At 40.0% G+C, this 23,357-nt stretch overlaps 1 protein-coding gene, 1 long non-coding RNA gene and 1 pseudogene across 2 annotated transcripts in view; 1 reads left to right on the forward strand and 2 right to left on the reverse strand.

Moving 5' to 3' along the window:
- Positions 1–23,357, reverse strand: part of LOC132523695 (uncharacterized) — a 64,383-nt gene that overhangs the window by 30,251 nt on the left and 10,775 nt on the right. The window lies entirely within an intron of this gene.
- LOC132523690 (NADH dehydrogenase [ubiquinone] 1 alpha subcomplex subunit 1-like) lies at positions 3,858–4,552 on the reverse strand (annotated as a pseudogene).
- LOC132522930 (interferon alpha-1-like) lies at positions 6,745–7,290 on the forward strand. Its single transcript, XM_060153494.1, has one exon. The coding sequence runs from the start codon at positions 6,745–6,747 to the stop codon at positions 7,288–7,290; it is 546 nt and encodes a 181-aa protein (XP_060009477.1).

Genomic DNA, 23,357 nt, shown 5'->3' on the forward strand with positions numbered 1-23,357 from the left:
GCCCGCGCACCTAGAGCCCGTGCTCTGCAACAAGAGAAGCCACTGCAATGAGAAGCCTGTGCACTGCAATGAGGAGTAGCTCCCACTCGCCGCAACTAGAGAAAGCCCGCACGCAGCAACGAAGACCCAACACAGCCAAAAAAAAAAACCCCAAAAAACAAAAAAAAACTCACACAATATTCCATTATCACTTCCTCTGTAGAACCATGAAGAACTTTTAAAGTATCTTTAGATTATTGTCTTCTCACATCATATCTATCTAATATATGTTGGTATAATTATTTCTCCTATCATTACCATTATTGTGGATTGATGTTACATGAATATTGATTGAGCTCCTGAAATGACAGGGACTGGACTAGCTGTCTAGGAAACGGGGTTGGGTAAGATGGTGTCTCTCCCTTTAAGTATTTTATAGACTTCTGGGAGGTATTCTGAGGATACAATAGGTCAGGTCATGTCTTACTATTTGGACTTCTTCAACAAAAGAGCATAGACTGGGTAGTTTGTAAAGAGCAGAAATGTACTGCTCACAGTTCTAGAGTCTGGAAATCCAAGATCTGGGTGTCAGTGTGGTCCAGTTCTGGTGAGAGGCTGCTTCAGGTCTCACACTGCAGAGTTCTCCTTGTATCAGCACAGGGCAGAAGAGGGAGGGATTTATCTTGACCTGTTTTATAACGGCCCTAATTCCATTTGTGAGGTCTCCATCTTCACAGCATAATCATGTCCCAAAGGGTCCGCCACCTGATATCACCACTTTGGTGGTTAGGACATCAATATATGAATTTAAAGGTCTTTAAAGGTTACACGCATCTAGAAATAAGAATATAGTCATACTGAGCAGAATGAGCAGGTTAGCAGGCAAAAAGAGTAGACGAAGGACTCAGAATCCAAACTCTTGATTTACAACCTGCCATAATGCTTTAATTATTATATGTCAAATATTGGAAATCAAACTGAAAAGGAGCCCACTGTCTCATGGGATGGAATGAAAACACAGGATGAAAATATTCATCATTTTTTGTAAGGAGTCTCCAAAAAATCTCAGGATAAAGGTAGTAATTATCACATTAGTAAAGATCCACGAAAGAGTAATGTGGTAAATGTCTGGTTGCTGTGAGCTATGAGGATCAGAGAGAGTTTGAGTTTAGATCCTTGGCTCTGTATATGACACCAGTCTAGTTATTTTCTATTGTGACATACTAGTGGACAAATTAGAGACAAGGCCATCCTTGTATGTTTAATATAGTTCTGGGCACAGGCTGAAAATTGTGCTGATCTTGCAACTTGAATCCCCAGCCACATGCACCTTAAAGGAAAGAGAATCCAAGTGATTTTAGCAATAAACTCAGTAGGCATTATTGATATCAGCAGGAGTAGAGTGAAAATGTTAGCCATTGTCTGTTATAATCCCAGTAAATATGGCTGTGAGGATGCAAAATAGATTGGTCATTCATAAATGTCTGCCAGGAGGAGGAGAAAATCTCAGAAAGTGTTTTAGTAAAATTACTTGAGTCAAAAACTACTAGAACTTATGAATTAATTAAGCAAGGTAACAGAATACAAGATTAACATACAGAAATCTGTTGCATTTCTTTACACTAATGATGAAATATCAAAGGAAAAAGTAAAAATACAATCCCTTTTAAAATCTCATCAAAAAAATAATAAAATACTTAAGAATAAACCTGACCAAGGAGGTGAAAGACTTATAACCAAGAACTATACAACATTGATAAAGGAAACTGAAGATGATTCAAAGGAATGGATAGTTATCCTATGGGCCTGGATGGGAAGAATTAATGGCCATACTACACAAAGCAATCTACAAATTCAGTGCGATCCCTATCAAATTACCCATGACATCTTTCACAGAACTAGAACAAATAATCCTAAAATCTATACGGAACCACAAAAGACCCAGAATTGCCAAAGCAATCCTTAGGAGAAAGAACAAAGCTGGAGGTATAACCCTTCCAGACTTCAGACAATGCTACAAAGCTAGAGAAGTCAAAACGGCATGGTATTGGCACAAAACCAGACATATGGATCAGTGGAACAGAATACAGAGCCCAGAAATAAACCCACACACCTACAGTCAATGAATCTTTGACAAAGGGGGCAAGAATGTACAATGGAGAAAAGACAGTCTCTTCAGCAAGTGGTTTTGGGGAAGCTGGACAGCCATAATTAAATCAATTAAGTTAGAATACTTCCTCACACCATACACAAACATAAACTCAAAATGGCTTAAAGACTTAAATACAAGACGTGACACCATAAAACTCCTAGAAGAAAATATAGGCAAAATATTCTCTGACATAAATTATAGCCATATTTTCTTAAGTCAGTTTCCCAAGGCATAGAAATAAAAGCAAAGATAAACAAATGGGACCTAATCAAACTATAAGCTTCTGCATAGCAAAGGAAACCATTAACAAAATGAAAAGACAAGCTATGGAGTGGCAGGAAATATTTGCTAGCTATGCAACTGACAAGGCCTTAATTATACAAACAAAAATATACAAACAACTTATACAACTCAATAACATAGAAATAAACAACCCAATCAAAATATGGGCTGAAGACCTGAATAGACATTTCTCCAAAGAAGACATACAGATGGTCAATAAGCTCATGAAAAGATGTCAACATTGCTCATTATTAGAGAAATGCAAATCAAAACTACAATGAAGTATCACCTCACACCAGTCACAATGGCCATCATCAAAAAGTCTACAAACAATAAATGTTGGAGAGGATTTGGAGAAAAGGGAATCCTCCTACACTGTTGATGGGAATGTAAATTGGTGCAGCCACTATGGAAAACAGGATGGATGTTCCTTAAAAAAAGAAAACTAGCGTTACCATATGATCCAGCAATCCCACTCCTGGGCATATATCTGGAGAAAACTCTATTTCGAAAAGATACATGCACTTCAATGTTTATAGCAGAACTATTCACAATAGCCAAGACATGGAAAGAACCTGAATGTTCATCGACAGATGAATGGAAAGAGAAGATGTGGTATATAAATATACAATGGAATACTACTCAGCCATATAAAAGGATGAAATAATGCCATTTGCAACAACATGGATGGACCTAGAGATTATCATACTAAGTGAAGTAAGACAAAGACAAATATCACATGATATCACTTATATGTGGAATCAAAAAATGATACAAATGAACTTATTTACAAAACAGATACTGATTCACAGACATAGAAAACAAACTTATGGTTACCAAAAGGAAATGGGGGAGACGGATAAATGGAGTTTGAGATTAGCAGGTACAAACTACTATATATAAAATAGAAAAACAATAAGGTCCTACTGTATAACACAGGAAATTATGTTCAATATCTTCTAGTAAACTATAATGGAAAAGAATCTGAAAAAGAATATATATATATCTGAATCGCTTTGCTATACACCAGAAAAACTAACAAACATTGGAATCAACTATACTTCAATGAAAATAAAATAAAATACATAGATGAGTCTATTAAAAAAAAATTACTTGCATGATTACACTGGGCTTGCTGCCAGGGATAATACAGGGAATGGATAGAGTCCAGTTACTAATGAGCTAATTTGCCAAAGATTATCACATACTACCATGTAAAGAGCAGGAATATAGAGGGCTGAGGCCACATGACTTCCTATGCAAAATAAAAGAATTCAAGATGGGAGATGAAAGTTAATTCTTTCCATGATAATAATATTTATCCAGTTATGAGTCAAATACAAAGATGTATTCATTCCGTTTAAAAGAACAGACTTGGATTGGAACTTCTGGAGGTCCTTAGGGAAATTTGAACATTAATGAAAAAATATGGAGAATGATTCAATTTTTTTTTTTACTTTTTTGTTTTATTTTTATTACACACTACAAGATACACTGCATGCTACACAATACACTGCATAACCTTCTAGCAGGGGTAGACAAGCATAACTGAGTTATTTTTCATCAATCAGGAAAATGCTTCCTTAATCAATGTTCTCCAAACCCTTTGACACATAGTAACGATTAACTGCAGAGATGCGCCTATTTCTTTCCATCAAATTCCACTGTTATGAATAATGGGCAACCCTTTTTTCCTTGCCCCCGTTAGTGAACCTGTGGATGCGTGCAGTGGCCATTCCCGGGATGAACAAGCACGCAGCCATGACTGCGATTCTGGGGAGAATCTCGAACCACATCACGACAATTTTTCATTCAATTTCATTCAATTTTTCATGTTGCCTAAATTACGCATTCTCATTGGGGATGCTCCCATGGGTGCAAACATTAGTTTTCTGGGGTATGAACAAATCTCAGCCATTATAATGGCTTTGGTGTTCAAAGGTCAACCTTATCCAACAAAGTCTTATTCCTTTGTATTCATTTTGCTCTTCAGGTTTTCTTGTATATGATGTGAGAAGCATTGACACTGAGTTCATGAAATATAAACAAATGTCACGCAGGATCAGTGCTACAACCTATGGTGACTTAACTGTTCATTACAGGACTTTCTCGCCATCATTTGCTTGATCTCAGAGTCATAATGTGAGAAGTGTCCTTTACTTACTTATGAGCTGCCATTGGCTGTCTTGCGGATGCTGCTTATGTTTGAGCCTTGGTGTAATTTGGGCTTTGGGAATTAAGCACGAATAGGTTATATTTTATTATTTAATTCTACTAAAGTTATTTAGCACATCACTAATTATGCCTATTTCTAAACAGAAAACTGTTGACAATATCTAGATGAATACCTAGCAGCTAGTGAAGTTAAAAATTTTACGATATGAATCAAAATTAATAGTTAATTACCTAAAAATAAATGCTAAGTAAATAATTTAAATTTTCAGTGGTTTTAGCAGTTCTGATGATTTTATTTAAAATATATCTATACATTGGTACTATTATGAAATATTTATATAAATTTTTATTTGAAATTATAATTTGATATATTACTATTTATATAAGGAAATATATTACATTAAAAGTTACTCTGCATAATTAGGTAAATTTCACTCTATATCAAATACCCTATACAAATTCAAAGTAAAACCAGTATCAAATTTTTATTTAACTGGAAAAAAGATTAGCAAGTGAGCAATAAAATGGACATTACCACAGTCCTAGCATAAATTTCAGCAACTCCTTGGAAAACAAATTAGTTTTAGGTCTCAAGAACTTTAAAAAAGGTGATGTCTTTTGATTTCGTAATTATACTTTGTCAAATCGGGTACAATTTTATACCCAACGACATTCTCCCAACATGATTGGTAATTATGAAATTTTGAAATATTCTTCATCTAAAAAAAGTAAAATGTTAAGCAAGGCTACATCCATACACTAGAACATTATACAGTCATTGTAGATGTTCTATTTGAGTAATATTTTTAAGTTTATTTATTTATTTATTTTTGGCTGCATTGGGTCTTCGTTGCTATGCACGGGCTTTCTCTAGTTGCGGCGAGCGGGGGCTACTTTTCGTTGTGGTGTGGTGGCTTCTCTTGTTGTGGAGCACGGGCTCCAGGCGCACGGGCTTCAGTAGTTGTGGCACACAGGCTCAGTAGTTGTGGTGCACGGGCTTAGTTGTTCTGCAGCATGTGGGATCTTCCTGGACCAGGGCTTGAACTCGTGTCCCCTGAATTGGCAGGCGGATTCCTTTTTTTTTTTTTTTTAAGTTGTCTTTTATCTAAATCTGTCTTTTTTTAAAAAAATAAATTTATTTATTTATTTTTGGCTGCATTGAGTCTTTGTTGCTGCGTCTGGGCTTTCTCTAGTTGCGGCGAGCGGGGGCTACTCTTTGTTGCGGTGCCCAAGCTTCTCATTGCAGTGGTTTCTCTTGTTGCGGAGTATGGGTTCTAGGCGCACGGGGTTCAGCAGTTGTGGTTCATGGGCTCCAGACCACAGGCTCAGTAGTTGTGGCACACAGGCTTAGCTGCTCCGCGGCATGTGCGATATTCTCAGACCAGGGCTCGAACCCGTGTCCCTGCATTGGCAGGCAGATTCTTAACCACTGCGCCACCGGAGAAGTCCCTGAGTAATTTTTAATGGCATGAGAAAATGTTTATAATATAGAGCTTAATTTAGAAAATCAGTAAGCTTCTTCAAATATATCTTTTGACTAAAAAAAAGTTACTCTGCAAACTTAGTTATAAAGTTAAATTAGTAGTCAATAACTTTTTATTTTTTCTTTTTGGCCACACTGCGTAGCATGTGGGATCTTAGTTCCCCGACCAGGGATCAAATCCGTGCCCCCTGCAGTGGAAGCGTGGATTCTTAACCACTGGACCACCAGGGAAGTCCCTAGTTCTCAACTTTTAAATATAATGTTTAGCTCAAATTTTTTTCATTCTTAACCCTGCATTGAATAAAACCAGTAAAATTTTCACTTTCTTTTTCTATGTATGCAGATATTCATGGAGTATATAAATACTCAGTACCTATGTGTTTTCAAACTTTCATGGGGGGGCAATTAGGAAAAAGCTATCTAAGAAGGCTCTGTGGGCAGGGGAAGAGGAGGCAATAATGGAAAAAATAATGGTTGAGAAATGTTGCCATAACCCATTTGGAGAGTGCAAAGTGAAAATCAAAAACAGAAGTAGAAATTAACGTTTAGAAAATGGAAACGAATGGGTTCCCATTTAAGACCCAGGCCTGAAGGAAGGTCTTCAGAGAACCTAGAGAGCAAGGTTCACAGAGTCCCCACCTCAGCCAGGCCAGCAGCATCTGCAGGGTCCCCGATGGCCCCAACCTTGTACTTACTCCTGGCCCTGGTGCTGCTCAGCTGCAACTCCAACTGCTCTCTGGGCTGCGACCTGCCTCAGACCCACAGCCTGGCTAACACCAGGGCCCTGATGCTCCTGCAACAGATGAGGAGAATCTCCCCCTTCTCCTGCCTGAAGGACAGAAATGACTTTGGATTCCCCCAGGAGGCGTTTGGAGGCAACCAGTTCCAGAAGGCTCAAGCCATCGCTGTCGTCCATGAGATGATCCAGCAGACCTTCCAGCTCTTCAGCACAGAGGGCTCGGCTGCCGCTTGGGATGAGACCCTCCTGGACAAGTTCTGCACTGCACTTTATCAGCAGCTCACTGACCTGCAAGCCTGTGTGATGCAGGAGGCGGGGCTGGGAGGGACTCCCCTGCTGAAGGAGGACTCCATCCTGGCTGTGAGGAAATACTTCCACAGAATCACTGTCTATCTGCAAGAGAAGAAGTACAGCCCTTGTGCCTGGGAGATTGTCAGAGCAGAAGTCATGAGATCCTTCTCTTCATCAACAAACTTGTAAGAAAGATTCAGGAGGAAGGAACGACACACACCTGGTTCAACACGGAAATGATTCTCACTAATGAGACCACACTTCCACCTGTGCTGCCATGTCAAAGACTCATTTCTGCTCTCATCATGCCCTGAATTGAATTAATTTGTCAAATGTTTTCAGGAATATTAAGCAACATGATGTTCTACTCTACAGGCACTTGTTCCTCACAGATGCCCATGCTGATCTATCTATTTAAATATTTATTTATTTAACTATTTATAAAGATTACAATTATTTTTGTTCATATAATATTATGTGCACATTTACACTGTAGTTTCAGAGAAAAAATACATTCTTTGTATTTAGTCAATTTATTATTTTCTTTGTTCATTAAATTCTTTCTATAGAAAACTTCTGGTATTAGTTTCATCTTTAAAAAAGAAAACCAAGGCTGAATGTGCAATCTGATTAAACAATTGATGGTACAATTCATTTACCCATCAGTATTATATTCAAGTTAGAAGTAAAATAGACTTCCCCTAAGCCAGGTTGTATCCCTCCAGATATAGAGGTAAACACAACAAATACAGCTCATGCTCTCTTGTATCTTTGATTTTTGTAGGGAAAATAACCTAAAGACAGTATAAATAATATTTATTATATTTAAAATTAATACTAATTAATGTTAGAAATTAATATCAGTTAGATTTACTGCTATAATGAGAAGGTAAAAAATTGACTTCTCTCTGCAGAAGGTACATCAGTCCATGTGAGGATATAAACACAAAAGTTGTACATATTCTCTGTAGTTGGCTGGTAGACATCTAACTACAAATGTCTGTTGGATATTTGAGTTTGCAATTTACAAGCAATTCCATTAATTGGAAGGCATAGGAACAGAAGAGGTCAAATGAGAAGAGAGTATAGAATGAGAAAAGGACTTAAATTGAGTCCTATGGGGCTTCCCTGGTGGTGCAGTAGTTAAGAATCTGTCTGCCAACACAAGGGACACAGGTTCAAGCCCTGGTCCGGGAAGATCCCACATGCTGCAGAGCAACTAAGCCCATGCGCCACAACTACTGAGCCTGCACTCTAGAGCCCATGAGCCACAACTACTGAAGCCTGCATGCCTAGAGTCCGTGCTCTGCAATGAGAAGCCACAGCAGTGAGAAGCCTGCGCACCGCAACAAAGAGTAGCCCCCCCTCGCCGCAACTAGAGAAAAGCCTGCACGCAGCAACAAAGACCCAATGCAGCCTAAATAAATAAATTTTTAAAAAGAAATAAAATGAGTCCTATGACTTCCAACCTTAAAAGGGAGGGAACACCACAAAGGAAGCAGAGGTGGAGTGGCCATATGATAACAGAGGAGAGAGGACGGTGATAAGACCATGTTTACAAACTGAGACTGCTTAGAAGACTCAATGCGTTTGTAAAAAGTATGGATGGAAGTTGTCCCTTACATTGGAAAATAGGTGGCACTGGCGACCTTAGTGAGAGCCTGTTTGGTAGAATTAATCAGCAGAAACCATCATGGAGAAGGTGGAAGGATGAATAAGAGAAGGGAATGACAGTTTGTATAGAAAATTGGTTTGAGAGGTTTTCCTTAGGAAGTGGAGGAGAGAAATAGGGTGGGACCTAGAATGGAAGTGGTTTATTTTTTCTTGGCGTGGTTTTCCCTTTTTTGAAATATTTTTGTCTCTGAAGAGACTCCATGGATTTGATGTATTGACAACTCACATCAACATGTTTAATATTTGATATACTATAAATCATGACATATTTAATTACTTACAATGATTTACCATCAGTTTGATTAATAGGATGTTGAATGTCACTAAGCTGCTCTGTAGATTGAAATCATCCACTACATGGGAAACAGATGGCACTGACCTTACTGAGAGCTGATTTGGTGGGATTAATCAGCAGAACCCATACTGGAGTAGGTGGAGGGTAATAAGAGAAGAGAAGAACTCCCATTGTCATTGTTTCACCTGGGGAGTCACTTTACTTCTTTCACTCTCATCATAGTCAGAGTTGCATTTGTTTTCCTTTTGCCTCAGTGCATCCAATGCAATGACAGCTTTCTATGAAAGGTGAATGGAGAAAGAAAATCAAAAATGTGTAACGAAAATTATGGAAAATAATGGTATGGCCCCTTTATGTTTCTATTTTTACTTCTCTATTTTGGTTTCTGTTTCAAGATGAAACAAAATAATTCAGAAGCAGCAAGACAACCATTGCCCAGAATAATACTAAATGAGAAAGAATTTATACAATTATAAAGACTCAAATCAGGAAAGCAAAGAAGTCTAATTTTACCTAGCATCATATGCCATACATCTTCACTGCTTGGCATCTTCACTGTGAGATGGAGAGTAATGAACCAAGAGGCTCAGTAGAAATGTACTAAATAATCTAATGATGCCTATTAATTGCTTTAATATAAGGTTCTTTTGGGAGGTCAGCAGAAGCTTCTGAAGAGAGGTCTAATGGAATATCTGAAAATATTATTTGTTACTATTTATACCTTTTGTAATTATTATGTACTCTGTGCTAATGATGATACAATAGTGAACAAGACGTAGACCTTTCTCCCATGGTGGTTACTTATTGAGTAGGTCTAAGGAATGATTTTCAAGAAGACCAATCCAGAAGGATAAGGCAGCGTGGCTGACGTATAAAACAAAGAGGGCAAAAACAGAGACCAGGTCATAATTAAAATGCCATTCTTAGAAAGAACATTATTTACATTAAGTTTGACTTTAACAAAAAGACTTTCCTCATTTGAAAGAACTGAATCCACTTTTTGAAACATCTGAAATTTTGACAGTCACAGCCCAGGGGCACAGGCTCACTAAAAGACTGAGACCTAATCATAGGATTATAGAACACTTCCCCTCCCCATACCTACCATCACATCAACAGGATCCCTGTATAACAGGGGATTACAACAGAAAAGAACTGCACGTGTATGATTTTATATAAGAATTCTCTAGGGAAACCACATGACAACAGGGGAGAAAAAAAATCATCGACAAAAGAGGAAGTTTTCGCTTCTGACTTCTACAGCTATGGCAAACGGTAAACACATCCCAACTCCTAGCAAGATAAATATAAAACCTCATTCTAAAGGCCAGATTACATCAGTTACTTTTACCTAGTACATCACGTCCAACTTTCAATTGAAATTTACAAGTCTTACCAAAAGGTGAATAACACAGTTTGAAGAGAAGGAGCAAGCATCAGACCTAGACTCAGATATAGTAGATTTTGGAATTATCAGGACAGGAATTTAAAGTGACAGTGATTAATATGCTAAGGTGTCTAATGTATTCATGTAGTAGTTATCTACTTTATCTCAGTCATACTATGTATGGTGTTTAAAATAGTTTTGTTCATATGATACCATGTTCACATTCATAATATACTCAAATGTAACAAAGTATATTCAACTTCATCTTTTCTCAAATTACTTTCTTCTTTAGTTGATGAAATTCTTCCCCAGAAGACATCTTGGATTTGTTTATTCTTAAAAAAGAAATAGCTTAAATATGCAACCAATATTGAAAAACTATGATGAATTCACCTAGCTCATTCATTTTTTCCAGTCAGTTATGTTTTAAAACTTCATATTTCTATGTCAGATTATGTGATCGTTCTGAGAATACAAAGTTGAATACAAAAGTTGAAAAAATAAAAAGCCTCTTCCTTTGGAGCTTTCAGTTTGGAAAAGAAAGAGATGAAAAAATAGTAATCATAATCAATGAATTTCAATTATGTCTCATGTTACAACGATAAGTAGAGGACAAGGGATTCTCTCACCAGAAACAGAAGGGAGGGATGTCAAGAAGGGGAAAAACAGATGTAGTCTATAAAGTGCCCAAGAAACATCTAAAAGCAGACTTCCCATTGATAGATGAACATGTGGATCTGGAAACTACAACAATGTACATCCTGGATATATTAATTTGCAACTGTTTGTTGCCTATTTGGAAATCAGGACATGGTAACAGATGTCCTTCCTTAGGAGTAGACGGGTAGAATGAGAAGATGACCTAAAGCTTCTGAAAACCTTCAACTTTTATGACTGAGACAGAGAAGAAAAGCCTGGAAAGGGCACAGAGATGGAGCAGTCAGTGCACTTAGGAGTCAACCAGGGAAGAACGATCTTCAGAAAGCATTGAAGAAGAAGTCCCTCTTCTTAGGAGCAAAGCTATTATGTGATATCTTCACTCTTATCCTGACCAATTCTGTTAGGGTAGCTGAATTGAGGAAAGATGTCAGGTCAGCCTCCTACCTAACCAGTCAGCCCAGAAGGCTCTGTGTCTTTCAACTGAGCAAATCCTGGTATCTTTCACCTGGGCTATCTCAGTATCTTTCAAATGGGGAGGGGGGCACTTTATTCCCAGTGTCTTTCAAACAGGCTCTGAAGTTTCTTTCAGTTGGGGGCACTCCCCCCGAGGATCCTTCAATTGAGGGGCAGGTATCTGGTATATACTGCCAAATAAAACTCAGGATCATCAACCAAGAATTGGGAGATTCAAGAACCAGGAGACACTCACCCAGATTCATCTGGACTCTCCAGGAAGGTGGATGGGCACAAGAGGCGCTACTGGTACCAATGCTCCATATCCTCATAGAGTTGAGGTGAAGGAAAGAAGTCTGTTCTGGGTCCCTTCCTTGTTCGCCAAAGCTGTCCACTGAAAATAACACACAGCAGGAGGGCTGTGACTTCAGCTTTTCTTGAGGGGCAGGGATGTGGTGAGCGTGCCCTCAGGCAGGGAGTCCAGGTTAGGAAGGGGACTCTGTCACTCTAGAGGAGAGGGTGTGACTAGATGTGATCTCTCCCTTGTGAGTGAGGTGTTGCTGAGAAAATACAATTCTCTTGGAATTAGGACCTCCACACCCATATTCTCCTGAAAAGAACCAGTATTCCTGGGGATGCTGGACCAGCCTGTGGAGGACTATAGGTCTCCAGTAAGAAAATGGCAGAAAGAAAGGGCAAGGTCTATAATAGTCCTGACCTTGTGGTACCCCTGCAGCATAACCACATAGACATGAAGGAACATGTTCTAGAAGGAAAGGAAACATGGGAGAAGCTCATGGACTCATAGTAATCAGCCTGTGCTGTGAATCAGGCAGTAAATAAAACCCATCTTTTGGAGCTCTGAGCACATTGCTGAGTTGAGGGCATGCACTTAGTTTCACTGTGGTCCAGGTGAAGTGCTGAACTTCTGGACTTCTGGTCTCTCTGCTGATGGCACTGGTGATGCTCTGCTCTGTTCCCCCACATTTTACCCATTAGTGAATGTCATCTTAATTTCTTCCTCCAATCATTTCCCATATTCATGTAAGTTGGTAGCATAAGATAGGTTTTTGTTACCTTGAATCCACAGAGCCATTAGCTCTGTGTTTTCCACAGAGGACTCCCTGAAATGTTTGTAATTCAATCACTATCTGGTGCAGGGGCCATAACTCTCAAGGGTCTTGTCTATCACGCATCTCATAAATTTATGGTGAGAAATAATGGAGCAATCTACATGAATCACCGGGGATAATTAAATGTGTTTATTTTATAATTATTAGAATTATTAATTTTATTGATCACTAGGATCTCAGAAGTAATTGCCAGTTGATAATTTCATTTTATTTGTTGTATAAAATAATCAGAATATTTGTTATTTGGCCAACTCATCTCCACATTGGAAGTGGATGATAAATTACTGAAAACATAGAGAATTTGTAACAGCGAGGTTTGAGACAAGTGAACATTAGTGTGTTAGAAGTAAAGTATAGGGCTTTCCAGAAAATAAGTGATGGTTCAATACATGTGATTTGCACGATAGGGAGGTGGAGTTTGGAATCTGACATATTAGGTTTTGAAACCTGGATTTGCCATTTACTTATTAGATTGTTTTATTTATATAAACCCTTAGCAGGTGGCTCTTTGGAAATGAGAATATTAACAAGTCAGTTTCAACTATGTTGGAAGGATTAAATGAATCCCTCAGAAAAAGCAAAGGAATTTGTAGCTGGTATCATCATCATTTTTGATAAAGACTAAAGTCCGTGGAATCTGTCTGGTAGGTCCTTGGTGATCTTGTTCACAGTAGCATTGTAACACTTAATTAGTAATCAATTCAGGATGAATGTGCCATAGTAAATGAAGGCAGCAACAAGGAATGTGTTCTTTATCCTCAAATAAATGTTGGGAATGAAAAATATTCTAATGACCACAATACCTGCCATAACCACAATACCTTGGGATCTTATCACCAGACTGAATGTTTGTATGTACCCAAAATTCATACATGGAAACTCTAACCCTCAATGTGATGGTATTAGGAAGTGGGGGTGTTTGGGAGGTCATTAGGGTTAGATGAAGTTAGGAGGCTGGAGCCCTCATGAATGGAATTAATGCCTTCATGAGACTCACAAGACAGCTTGCTTCCTCTCTCTGCTCTCCAACATGTGAGGATACAAAGAGAAGCTGGCAGTGTGCAACCCAGAAGAGGACTCTCATCAGAACTCAACCTTGCTGGCATGCTGATCTCAGACTTCCAGGCTCTGGAACTGTGAAAATAAATTTCTGCCCTTTATAAGCCACCCAGTCTCTGGTACCTTGTTAGAACAGCCTGAACTAAGACACACAGCATCATTCAGTTAGCTCCTAGAATACACTAGCTGAGGTTGTGCCTAAATAGTTCAAGTTTAAATCATACATGACTGAGATGAAATTGTCACGTACAGTTATTCTCAATCCCTTTCTTGAAAAGAAGAACTGATATCTGTGCTCACAGGTTAAAAATCATAGAAGGTTAATCAAAGAGAGACAGGAACCATGGCCCATCTAAAAGATATGAGTATTAATGAGAGAAAGGAAATGGCAAGAAGTACACTGAGGCTACAAGAAAGAGTACACTGGTGTTTGGTTCCTTCCAAGGCATAATCCCAAATAAATTTGTAAAATTATTCTTATTCTAGTTTTTGAAAATATTTTGGAGGCCACTTAACCAACTGTTCCCTAACTATGTCTTGGTGTAAATATTTGCAGCAACCATTCCTTTAATCAGTAAACAGTCAGAAAAAGGGGCAATGAAATTTGCCAATTTGCTGAACTTCATTTACCAGTGAAAGTCAGTGATGCTCAATACCTTGAGAGTCAAAATATTTTTCATAATCTCAGTTTTCCTTTCAACTTTTTAGAAATAAATTTATTTATTTATTTATTTATTATTTATTTTTGGCTGCATTGGGTCTTTGGTGGCTTCTCTCGTTGTGGAGCACGGGCTCTAGGAGCGCAGGCTTCAGTAGTTGTGGCATGTGGGCTCAGGAGTTGTGGCTTGCAGGCTCTAGAGCACAGGCTCAGTAGTTGTGGTGCATGGACTTAGTTACTCCATGGCATGAGGGATCTTCCCAGACCAGGGATTGAACCCGTGTCCCCTGCATTGGCAGGCAGATTCTTAACCACAGCACCACCAGGGAAGTTCTCAACTTGTTTTTTTAAATTAATTTTTATTGGAGTATAGTTGCTTTACAATGTTTTGTTAGTTTCTGCTGTACAGCAAAGGGAATCATTTATATGTATACATTATATCCCCTCTTTTTTAGATTTCCTTCCCATTAAGGTCACCACAGAGCATTGAGTAGAGTTTCCTGTACTATACAGTAGGTTCTCATTAGTTATCTATTTTACACATAGTAGTGTGTATATGTCGATCCCAATCTCCCAATTTACCCCTTCCCCTTCCCCCCTGGGTATCCATAAGTTTGTGTCTCTATTTCGGCTTTGCAAATAAGTTCATCTGTACCATTTTTCTAGATTCCACGTATAAGCAATATTATACGATATTTTTCTCCTGACTTACTTCACTCGGTATGACAGTCTCTAGGTCTATCCACGCCTCTGCAAATGACACTATTTTGTTCCTTTTTATGGCTGAGTAAATATTCCATTGTATATGTGTACCACATCTCCTTTACCCATTCCTCTGTTGATGGACATTTAGGTTGCTTCCATGTCCTGGTTATTGTAAATAGTGATGCAATGAACATTGGGGTGCATGTATCTTTTGGAATTATGGTTTTCTCTGGGTATATGCCTAGGAGTGGGATTGCTGGGTCATATGTATGGTAGTTATATTTTTAGTTTTTTATGGAACCTCCATACTGTTCTCCATAGTGGCTGTACCAATTTACATTCCTACCAACAGTGTAGGAGGGTTCCCTTTTCTCCATATCCTCTCCAGCATTTATTGTTTGTAGATGTTTTGATGATGGCCATTGTGACCAGTGTGATGTGATACCTCATTGTAGTTTTGATTTGCATTTCTCCAATAATTAATGATGTTGAGCATCTTTTCATGTGTTTGTTGGGCATCTGTATGTGTTTTTTGGAGAAATGTCTATTTAGATCTTCCTCCCACTTTTTGATTGGGTTGTTTTGTTTTTTGTTTTTGATACACTGAGCTGCATGAGCTGTTTGTATATTTTGGAGATTAATCCCTTGTTGGTTGCTTCGTTTGCAAATATTTTCTCCCACTCTGAGGGGTTTTTGTTTTGTTTATGTTTTCCTTTGCTATGCAAAAGCTTTTAAGTTTACTTAGATCCCATTTGCTTATTTTTGTTTTAATTTTCATTACTCTAGGAGGTGGATCAAAAAAGATCTTGCTGCGATTTATGTTGAAGAGTATTCTGCCTATGTTTTCCTCAGAGTTCTACAGTGTCTGGCCTTACATTTAGGTCTTTGATCAATTTTGAGTTTACTTTTGTGTATGGTGTTGGGGAATATGGTTCTTCTTTTCCAATTTGTATTCCTTTTATTTCTTTTTCTTCTCTGATTGCTGTGGCTAGGACTTCTAAAACTATGTGGAATAACAGTGGCAAGAGTGGATATCCTTGCCTTATTCCTGATCTGAAAGGAAATGCTTTCAGTTTTTCACCATTGAGAATGATGTTTGCTGTGGGTTTGTCATATATGGCCTTTATTATGTTGAGGTAGGTTCCCTCTATGCCCACTTTCTGGAGAGTTTTATCATAAATGGGTGTTGAATTTTGCCAAAAGCTTTTTCTTCATCTCTTTAGATGATCATATGGTTTTTATTCTTTAATTTGTTAATATGATATATCACATTGATTGATTTGTGTATACTGAAGAATCTTTTTGCATCCCTGGGATAAATCCCACTTGATCATGGTGTATGAACCTTTAAATTTGTTGTTGGGTTCTGTTTGCTAGTATTTTGTTGAGGATTTTTGTGTCTATGTTCATCAGTGATATTGGCCTGTAAGTTTCTTTTTTTGTGATATCTTTGTCTGGTTTTGGTATCAAGGTGATAATGGCCTCATAGAATGAGCTTGGGAGTGTTCCTTCCTCTGTGATTTTTTGGGAGAGTTTGAGAAGGATAGGCGTTAGCTCTTCTCTAAATGTTTGATAGAATTCACCTGTGAAGCCATCTGGTCTTAGACTTTTGTTTGTTGGAAGATTTTTTTGTTTGTTTGTTTATTTTTTTTGGCTGCATTGGGTCTTTGTTGCTGTGCATGGGCTTTCTCTAGTTGCAGCAAGTGGGGGCTCCTCTGCCTTGAGGTACGCGGGCTTCTCATTGCAGTGGTTTCTCCTGTTACAGAGCACAGGCTCTAGGCACGCAGGCTTCAGTAGTTGCAGCATGCAGGCTGTAGAGTACGCAGGCTTCAGTAGTTGCAGCACACGAGCTCTAGGGTGTGCGGTCTTCAGCAGTCATGGTGCACGGGCTCAGTAGTTGTGGCACACCAGCTTAGTTGTTCCACAGCATGTGGAATCTGCCAGGACCAGGGATCAAACTCATGTCCTCTGCATTGGCAGGCTGATCCTTAACCACTGTGCCGCCAGGAAAGTCCCTGTTGAAAGATTTTTAATCACAGTTTCAATTTCATTACTTGTGATTGGTCTGTTCACATTTTCTATTTCTTCCTGGTTCAGTCTTAGAAGGTTGTACCTTTCTAAGAATTTATCCATTTCTTCCAGGTTGTCCATATTATTGGCATATAGCTGTTTGTAGTATTCTCTTATGATCCTTTGTCTTCCTGCAGTGTCAGTTGCAACTTCTTTTTCATTTCTAATTTTACTGATTTGAGTCCTCTCCCTTTTTTTCTTGATGAGTCTTGCTAAAGGTTTATCAATTTTGTTTATCTTCTCTAAGAACCAGCTTTTAGTTTCATTGATCTTTGCTATTGTTTCCTTCATTTCTATTTCATTTATTTCTGTTCTGATCTTTCCTTCTACTAGCTTTGGGTTTTGTTTGTTCTTCTTTCTCTAGTTGCTTTAGGTGTAAGGTTAGGTTGTTTATGTGAGATATTTCTTATTTCTTGATGTGGGACTGTATTGCTATAAACTTCCCTCTTAGAACTGCTTTTGCTTCATCCCATTGGTTTTGGGTCATCATGTTTTCATTATCATTTGTTTCTAGGTATTTTTTGATTTCCTCTTTGATTTCTTCAAAGAGGAAAAGAAATGATCCATCGGTTATTTAGTAGTGTATTGTTTAGCCTCCATGTGTTCGTGTTTTTTACTGCTTTTTTCCTGTAACTGATTTTTCTTTCTTTTTTTAAATACATCTTTATTGGAGTATAATTGCTTCACAATACCATGTTAGTTTCTGTTGCACAACAAAGCATTTCAGCCATATGCATACACATGTCCCCATATCCCCTCCCTCTTGAGCCTCCCTCCCATCCTCCCTATCCTACCCCTCTAGGTCATAGCAAAGCACCAAGCCAATCTCCCTGTGCTATGCTGCTGTTTCCCACCAGCCACCTATTTTATATTCAGTAGTGTATATACGTTGATGCTACTCTCACTTCGCCCCAGCTTCACCCTCCCACCCTGTGTCATCAAGTCCATTCTCTATGTCTACCTCTATTCCTGCCCTGCAACTAGGTTCATCAGTACCATTTTTCTTTTTTAGATTCCATATATATGCGTTAGCATACAGTATTTGTTTTTCTCTTTCTGACTTACTTCACTCTGTATGACAGACTCTAGGTCCCTCCACCTCACTACAAATAACTCAATTTCATTTCTTTTTATAGCTGAGTAATATTCCATTGTATATATGTGCCACATCTTCTTTATCCATTCATCTGTCGATGGACATTTAGGTTGGTTCCATGTCCTGGCTAGTGTAAACAGTGCTGCAATGAACATTGTGGTGCATGTCTCTTTTTGAATTATGGTTTTCTCAGGGTATATGCCCAGTAGTGGGATTGCTGGCTCATATGGTAGTTCTATTTTTAGTTTTTTTAGGAACCTACATACTGTTTTCCACAGTGGTTGTATCAATTTACATTCCCACCAGCAGTGTAGGAGGGTTCCCCCTGTAATTTATTTCTAATCTCATAGCATTGTGGTCAGAAAAGATGCTTGATATGATTTCAATTTTCTTAAATTTACCAAGGCTTGATTTATGACCCAAGATGTGGTCTATCCTGGAGAATGGTCCATGAGCACTTGAGAAGAAAGTGTATTCTGCTGCTTTCAGATGGAATGTCCAATAAAAATTAATTCTATCTGGTCTAATGTGTTACTTAAGGCTTGTGTTTCCTTACTAATTTTCTGTCTGGATGATCTTTCCATTGGTGAAGGGGGGTGTTAAAGTCCCCCACCATTATTGTGTTACTGTCAACTTCCCCTTTTTTGGCTGTTAACATTTGCCTTATGTATTGAGGTGCTCCTATGTTGGGTGCATAAATACTTATAATTGTTATATCTTCTTCTTGGATTGATCCATTGATCATTATGTAGTGTCCTTCCTTGTCTCTTGTAAGAGTCTTTATTTTAAAGTCTATTCTATCTGACATGAGTATTGCTACTCCAGCTTTCTTTTGATTTCCATTAGCATGGAATATCTTCTGCTCTGTGGCAGAGATTACCACCATTCTTTCTTCCAGGTCACTTATCTGTTCTTCTGCCTCAATTATTCTGCTATTGATTCCTTCTAGTGTATTTTTCATTTTGGTAATTGTCTTGTTCATCTCTGTTTGTATGTTATTTAGTTCTTCTATGTCTTTGTTAAACTTTTCTTTTATGTTCTTGATCCGTGCCTCCATTCTGTTTCAGAGATTTTGGATCATCTTTACTATCATGACTCTGAATTCTTTTTCAGATAGATTGCTTATCTCTTCTTCATTTAGTTGTTCTTGTTTTTATCTTGCTCCTTCATCTGCAACATATTTCTTTGTCGCCTCATTCTGTCAAACTTACTGTGTTGTGGTCCCCTTTCCACAGGTTGCAGGACTGCAGTTCCTCTTGCTTCTGGAGTCTGCCCCCTGGTGGGTGAGTTTGGTCCAGAGGCTTGTGCTGTTATCCCCTTGATGGGGGTTTGATTGGTGTTGTGGTGATCAGATCCTGCCCTAGATATGGAGCAGGCCTCCTCTTTGCTTTGTGGTTGTCACTGCCTTGTCAGGGGTGAGGTCTGCTCCCTAGTTGTTGTAGTAGAGGTCCCCAGATCTGTTTCTTAGCTGTGATTCTGATCTGTGGTATGAGGTAGGTGGGACTGGAGTACTCCCACTTGGAGGGAAGCCACTGAGTTTTCCTCCTTTGGAGCTGTTTATCTGTGAATGTGCTCTGTTGTGTCCCCTTTTGCCTGTTGTGCAGGCTCACAAAGTATATTGTTGTTGGCACCGCTCTCGGTCCCGCCTTAACCGTGAGTATGCCAGAACTTGGCCCTGGTGACTCTTAGGCATTGGTTTCACCTGTCCACTGGAGCAGGTCCACTGAGGTTAGGTCCCAGTACTATAGTGGTCATGCACCTGGACCCGCTGTGGGAGCTATGGAGGCAGCTTGAACTCTGGTCTGCTCCTACCCCCAACGTGTACATGCCCACAGAGCCCACAGCTGCTAACTCCAGACCTATCCCAGCTGTAGGAGCACTTGTCCTTTCAGCTGTTTTGCAGGCGCTGAATTTAGGAAGCTGGTAGTGGAAGTGTAACTCTGCAGTTCACACAGCCACGAGGAGAGATTTCAGCTCTTATTCATTAGTCACATAGCCCTGGGGCTCAGCTGTGGTTTCAGTCCCTCCTCTGGGCTAATTTCCTAGTGAGAGGAGCTATCTATGCCCTCCTGGGACAGCAGGGTGAGTCCCGGCACCCACTGGCAGATTTCCTAGTAGTGAGAGGTTTCTGCGTGCTCCCGGGATGGCAGGACAGATCCTGGCACCTGCTGATGAATTTCCTAGTGGGGGGAGTTATCTGCACCCTCCCAGGGCAGTGGGGCAGGTCCCAGCACCCACTGACAGATTTCCTAGTAGGGAGAGCTCTCCATGCCCTCCTGGGACAGCAGGGTGGGTTCCAGCACCCACTGATGGATTTCCCAGTTGTGGAAGCTTTCTACACCTTGCTGGGACAGTGGGGCAGGTCCGGGCGCCCACTGACAGCTCTCCTAGCAGGGAAAGCTATCTGTCCCCTCCCAGGACAGTTAGGTGGGTTCTGGCACCCACTGATAGATTTCCCGGTCACGAAAACTATCCGTGCCCTTCCAGGACAGCAGGCAGGTCCTGGGCCCACTGGCAGAATTCCCAGTGGCTGGATCTGTCTGTCAGTGGGGACAGGTTCTGTGGCCCGCTGGCAAAACTCCCAGTAGGGGAATCTGTCTGCACCATTCTGGGTCAGTGGAGAGGGCCCTGCGACCCACTGGCAGAATTTCTAGTTTGGGGAACTGTCTGCGCCCTTCCAGGTCAGCAGGGGCAGGGCCTGGAAGAGGCAGCCAGTGCCAGCCTCTGCAGCCCAAGATGGTGGCAGAAATTCGCTCCCATTCCCAGAGCTCCTGTAGGTGGAGTCCTGTTGCCTGGGAGTGCTCACAGGGAAAGGAGATTTTATGGTGGTCCTGCCCCTCTCCTCATGCCTCTCCCAATAATGGTGCCTTGCCTCTCTGGAGGGCCCAGGCTTCTTCCTAATACACCCTCAGTTGCCACAGCCTGAACTGTTCAGGCTGTTTCCGCACCTAATCCTGGTCCTCTCCCTGAGACTGAGCTTTGTAGTGTGAGCTTCAGCACCCGACTCCCACCCTCACCAACAGAGGAGTATCTCAGGTTGGGGAGCACAGGGTGGCGGTGCCGACTCTCTGAGGAGGTTACTCTCTGTTTTGCCTTCCACAAACCAGTTGCTGCTCTACCCTTTTTAGGCTCCAAAACTCCCCCCTCCATCCAGTCTAGTTTCTCCGCTGATGAGGAGCCTTCCCAAGGTTCAGGAATCTTTCCTCCTTCACAGCTCCCTCCCCGGGGCGCAGGCCCCATCCTGATTCTTTCTTTTGCTTTTTCCTCTTGTCCTACCCGGTCTTTTCAGATATCTGAGGTCTTCTGTCAGCGCTCAGTAGCTGTTTTGTGTGAATTGTTCCACTTGTAGATGTATTTTTAATGTTCCTGTGGAGGACGTTGAACTCTGCTTCCTACTCCTCCACCATCTTGATCCCCCTCTCAACTTGTTGTAAAGAAAATTAACCTACTTGATTCTAGGACCTAACTTATCTTCATCTATTTTCCTGTTATTCTTTAATAGGCCAGTAAGAAGGCATTATCACATTTACATTTAATACACTCAGGGAAAAATATTCTTAAGGCAGTTGGCAATTTACCTCTTTTACTAGTAAACCCACATACACTTTAATCCAAAAGTGGGTGTGTAGGGACTTCCCTGGTGGCACAGTGGTTAAGAGTCCGTCTGACAATGCAGGGGACACATGTTCAATCCCTGGTCCGGAAAGATCCCAGATGCCATGGAGCAACCAAGCCCATGAGCCACAACTACTAAGCCTGTGCTGTAGAGCCTGTGAGCCACAACTACTGAGCCCGCATGCCACAACTACTGAAGCCTGCACACCTAGAGCCCATGCTCTGCAACAAGAGAAGCCACCACAATGAGAAGCCCACATATCACAACTAAGAGTAGCCCCCGCTCGCCGCAACTAGAGAAAGCCCGCACGCAGCAGCAAAGACCCAACACAGCCAAAAGTAAATAAATACATTTACAAAAACCCAAAAAACAAAAGTGGATGTGTAATATGTACTATGCATATTAATAAAGAAAGGATATCCTGATGAATGCAGACTCATTAACATTTAAACGTTAAAAAAAGTTTATACTTTGTAATATATTGAACTGAAGATCTGTTTCTTAGTACAATATATTTCTGAATATGATTAAAATTAATATAAATGTTCAACCATATAAAGATTTAATCTATATGTAACTGTCACAGGTATCAAAGAAAAAATCTCTCTTAATTTGTTGTGTGAGTTTACTATTACATGACGCTAATATTAAATCCTGTCCCCCAATTATGTGTAAGTTCTTACAGATAAGATTAGGTAAATTCCATTTCTCCTAAGCCAAATAGTTGTATTTTTTAATCATTTGGAAGTTAATTCATTTAAAAAGTTATCAAAGTCTATTTACATTTTTCATTAAGCAGATTTTTAACACTGTCAAGACTGACAACCATGCTGCATAAAATACATCTGCCTGAGAAGAGAGATGTACGTTTGGTGCATCTCCCTTTCCACTTCCATTCTCACATTTGGAACTTATATCTTAATAAAAGAAAGTATCTCTTACTCATCCCAAGCCTCCCCATCGTTCACTGCCCCGGGATGAAAAAACTCTGTGACACCACACAGAGGGATAATTTCAGGAGGTTTAGCTTTTGGGAGAGATTCCCTTGATGCAAAGCAGAGAAGGCCTTAGTACAATAAGATGCTTATGCTTTATCAGTTACTTCCTCTCTCTGCTGTATCAACATCTTCCTTTTCAAAGACTAGTTTTGTTTTTTTTTGCGGTACGCGGGCCTCTCACTGTTGTGGCCTCTCCCGTTGCGGAGCACAGGCTCCGGACGCACAGGCTCAGCGGCCATGGCTCACGGGCCCAGCCATTCCGCGGCATGTGGGATCTTCCTGGACCGGGGCACAAACCCGTGTCCCCTGCATCGGCAGGCAGACTTTCAACCACTGCGCCACCAGGGAAGCCCAAAGGCTAGTTTTGATCAACATTAAATGTGCTTAATTTTCATCTTCTTCATCCTAAACATGACCACCTGTAAGTATTATCTTGCTTCTGTCATTCTGTT

The sequence above is a fragment of the Lagenorhynchus albirostris genome, chromosome 7, assembly GCF_949774975.1.
Source record: "Lagenorhynchus albirostris chromosome 7, mLagAlb1.1, whole genome shotgun sequence".
Classification (NCBI taxonomy): Eukaryota; Metazoa; Chordata; class Mammalia; order Artiodactyla; family Delphinidae; genus Lagenorhynchus; species Lagenorhynchus albirostris.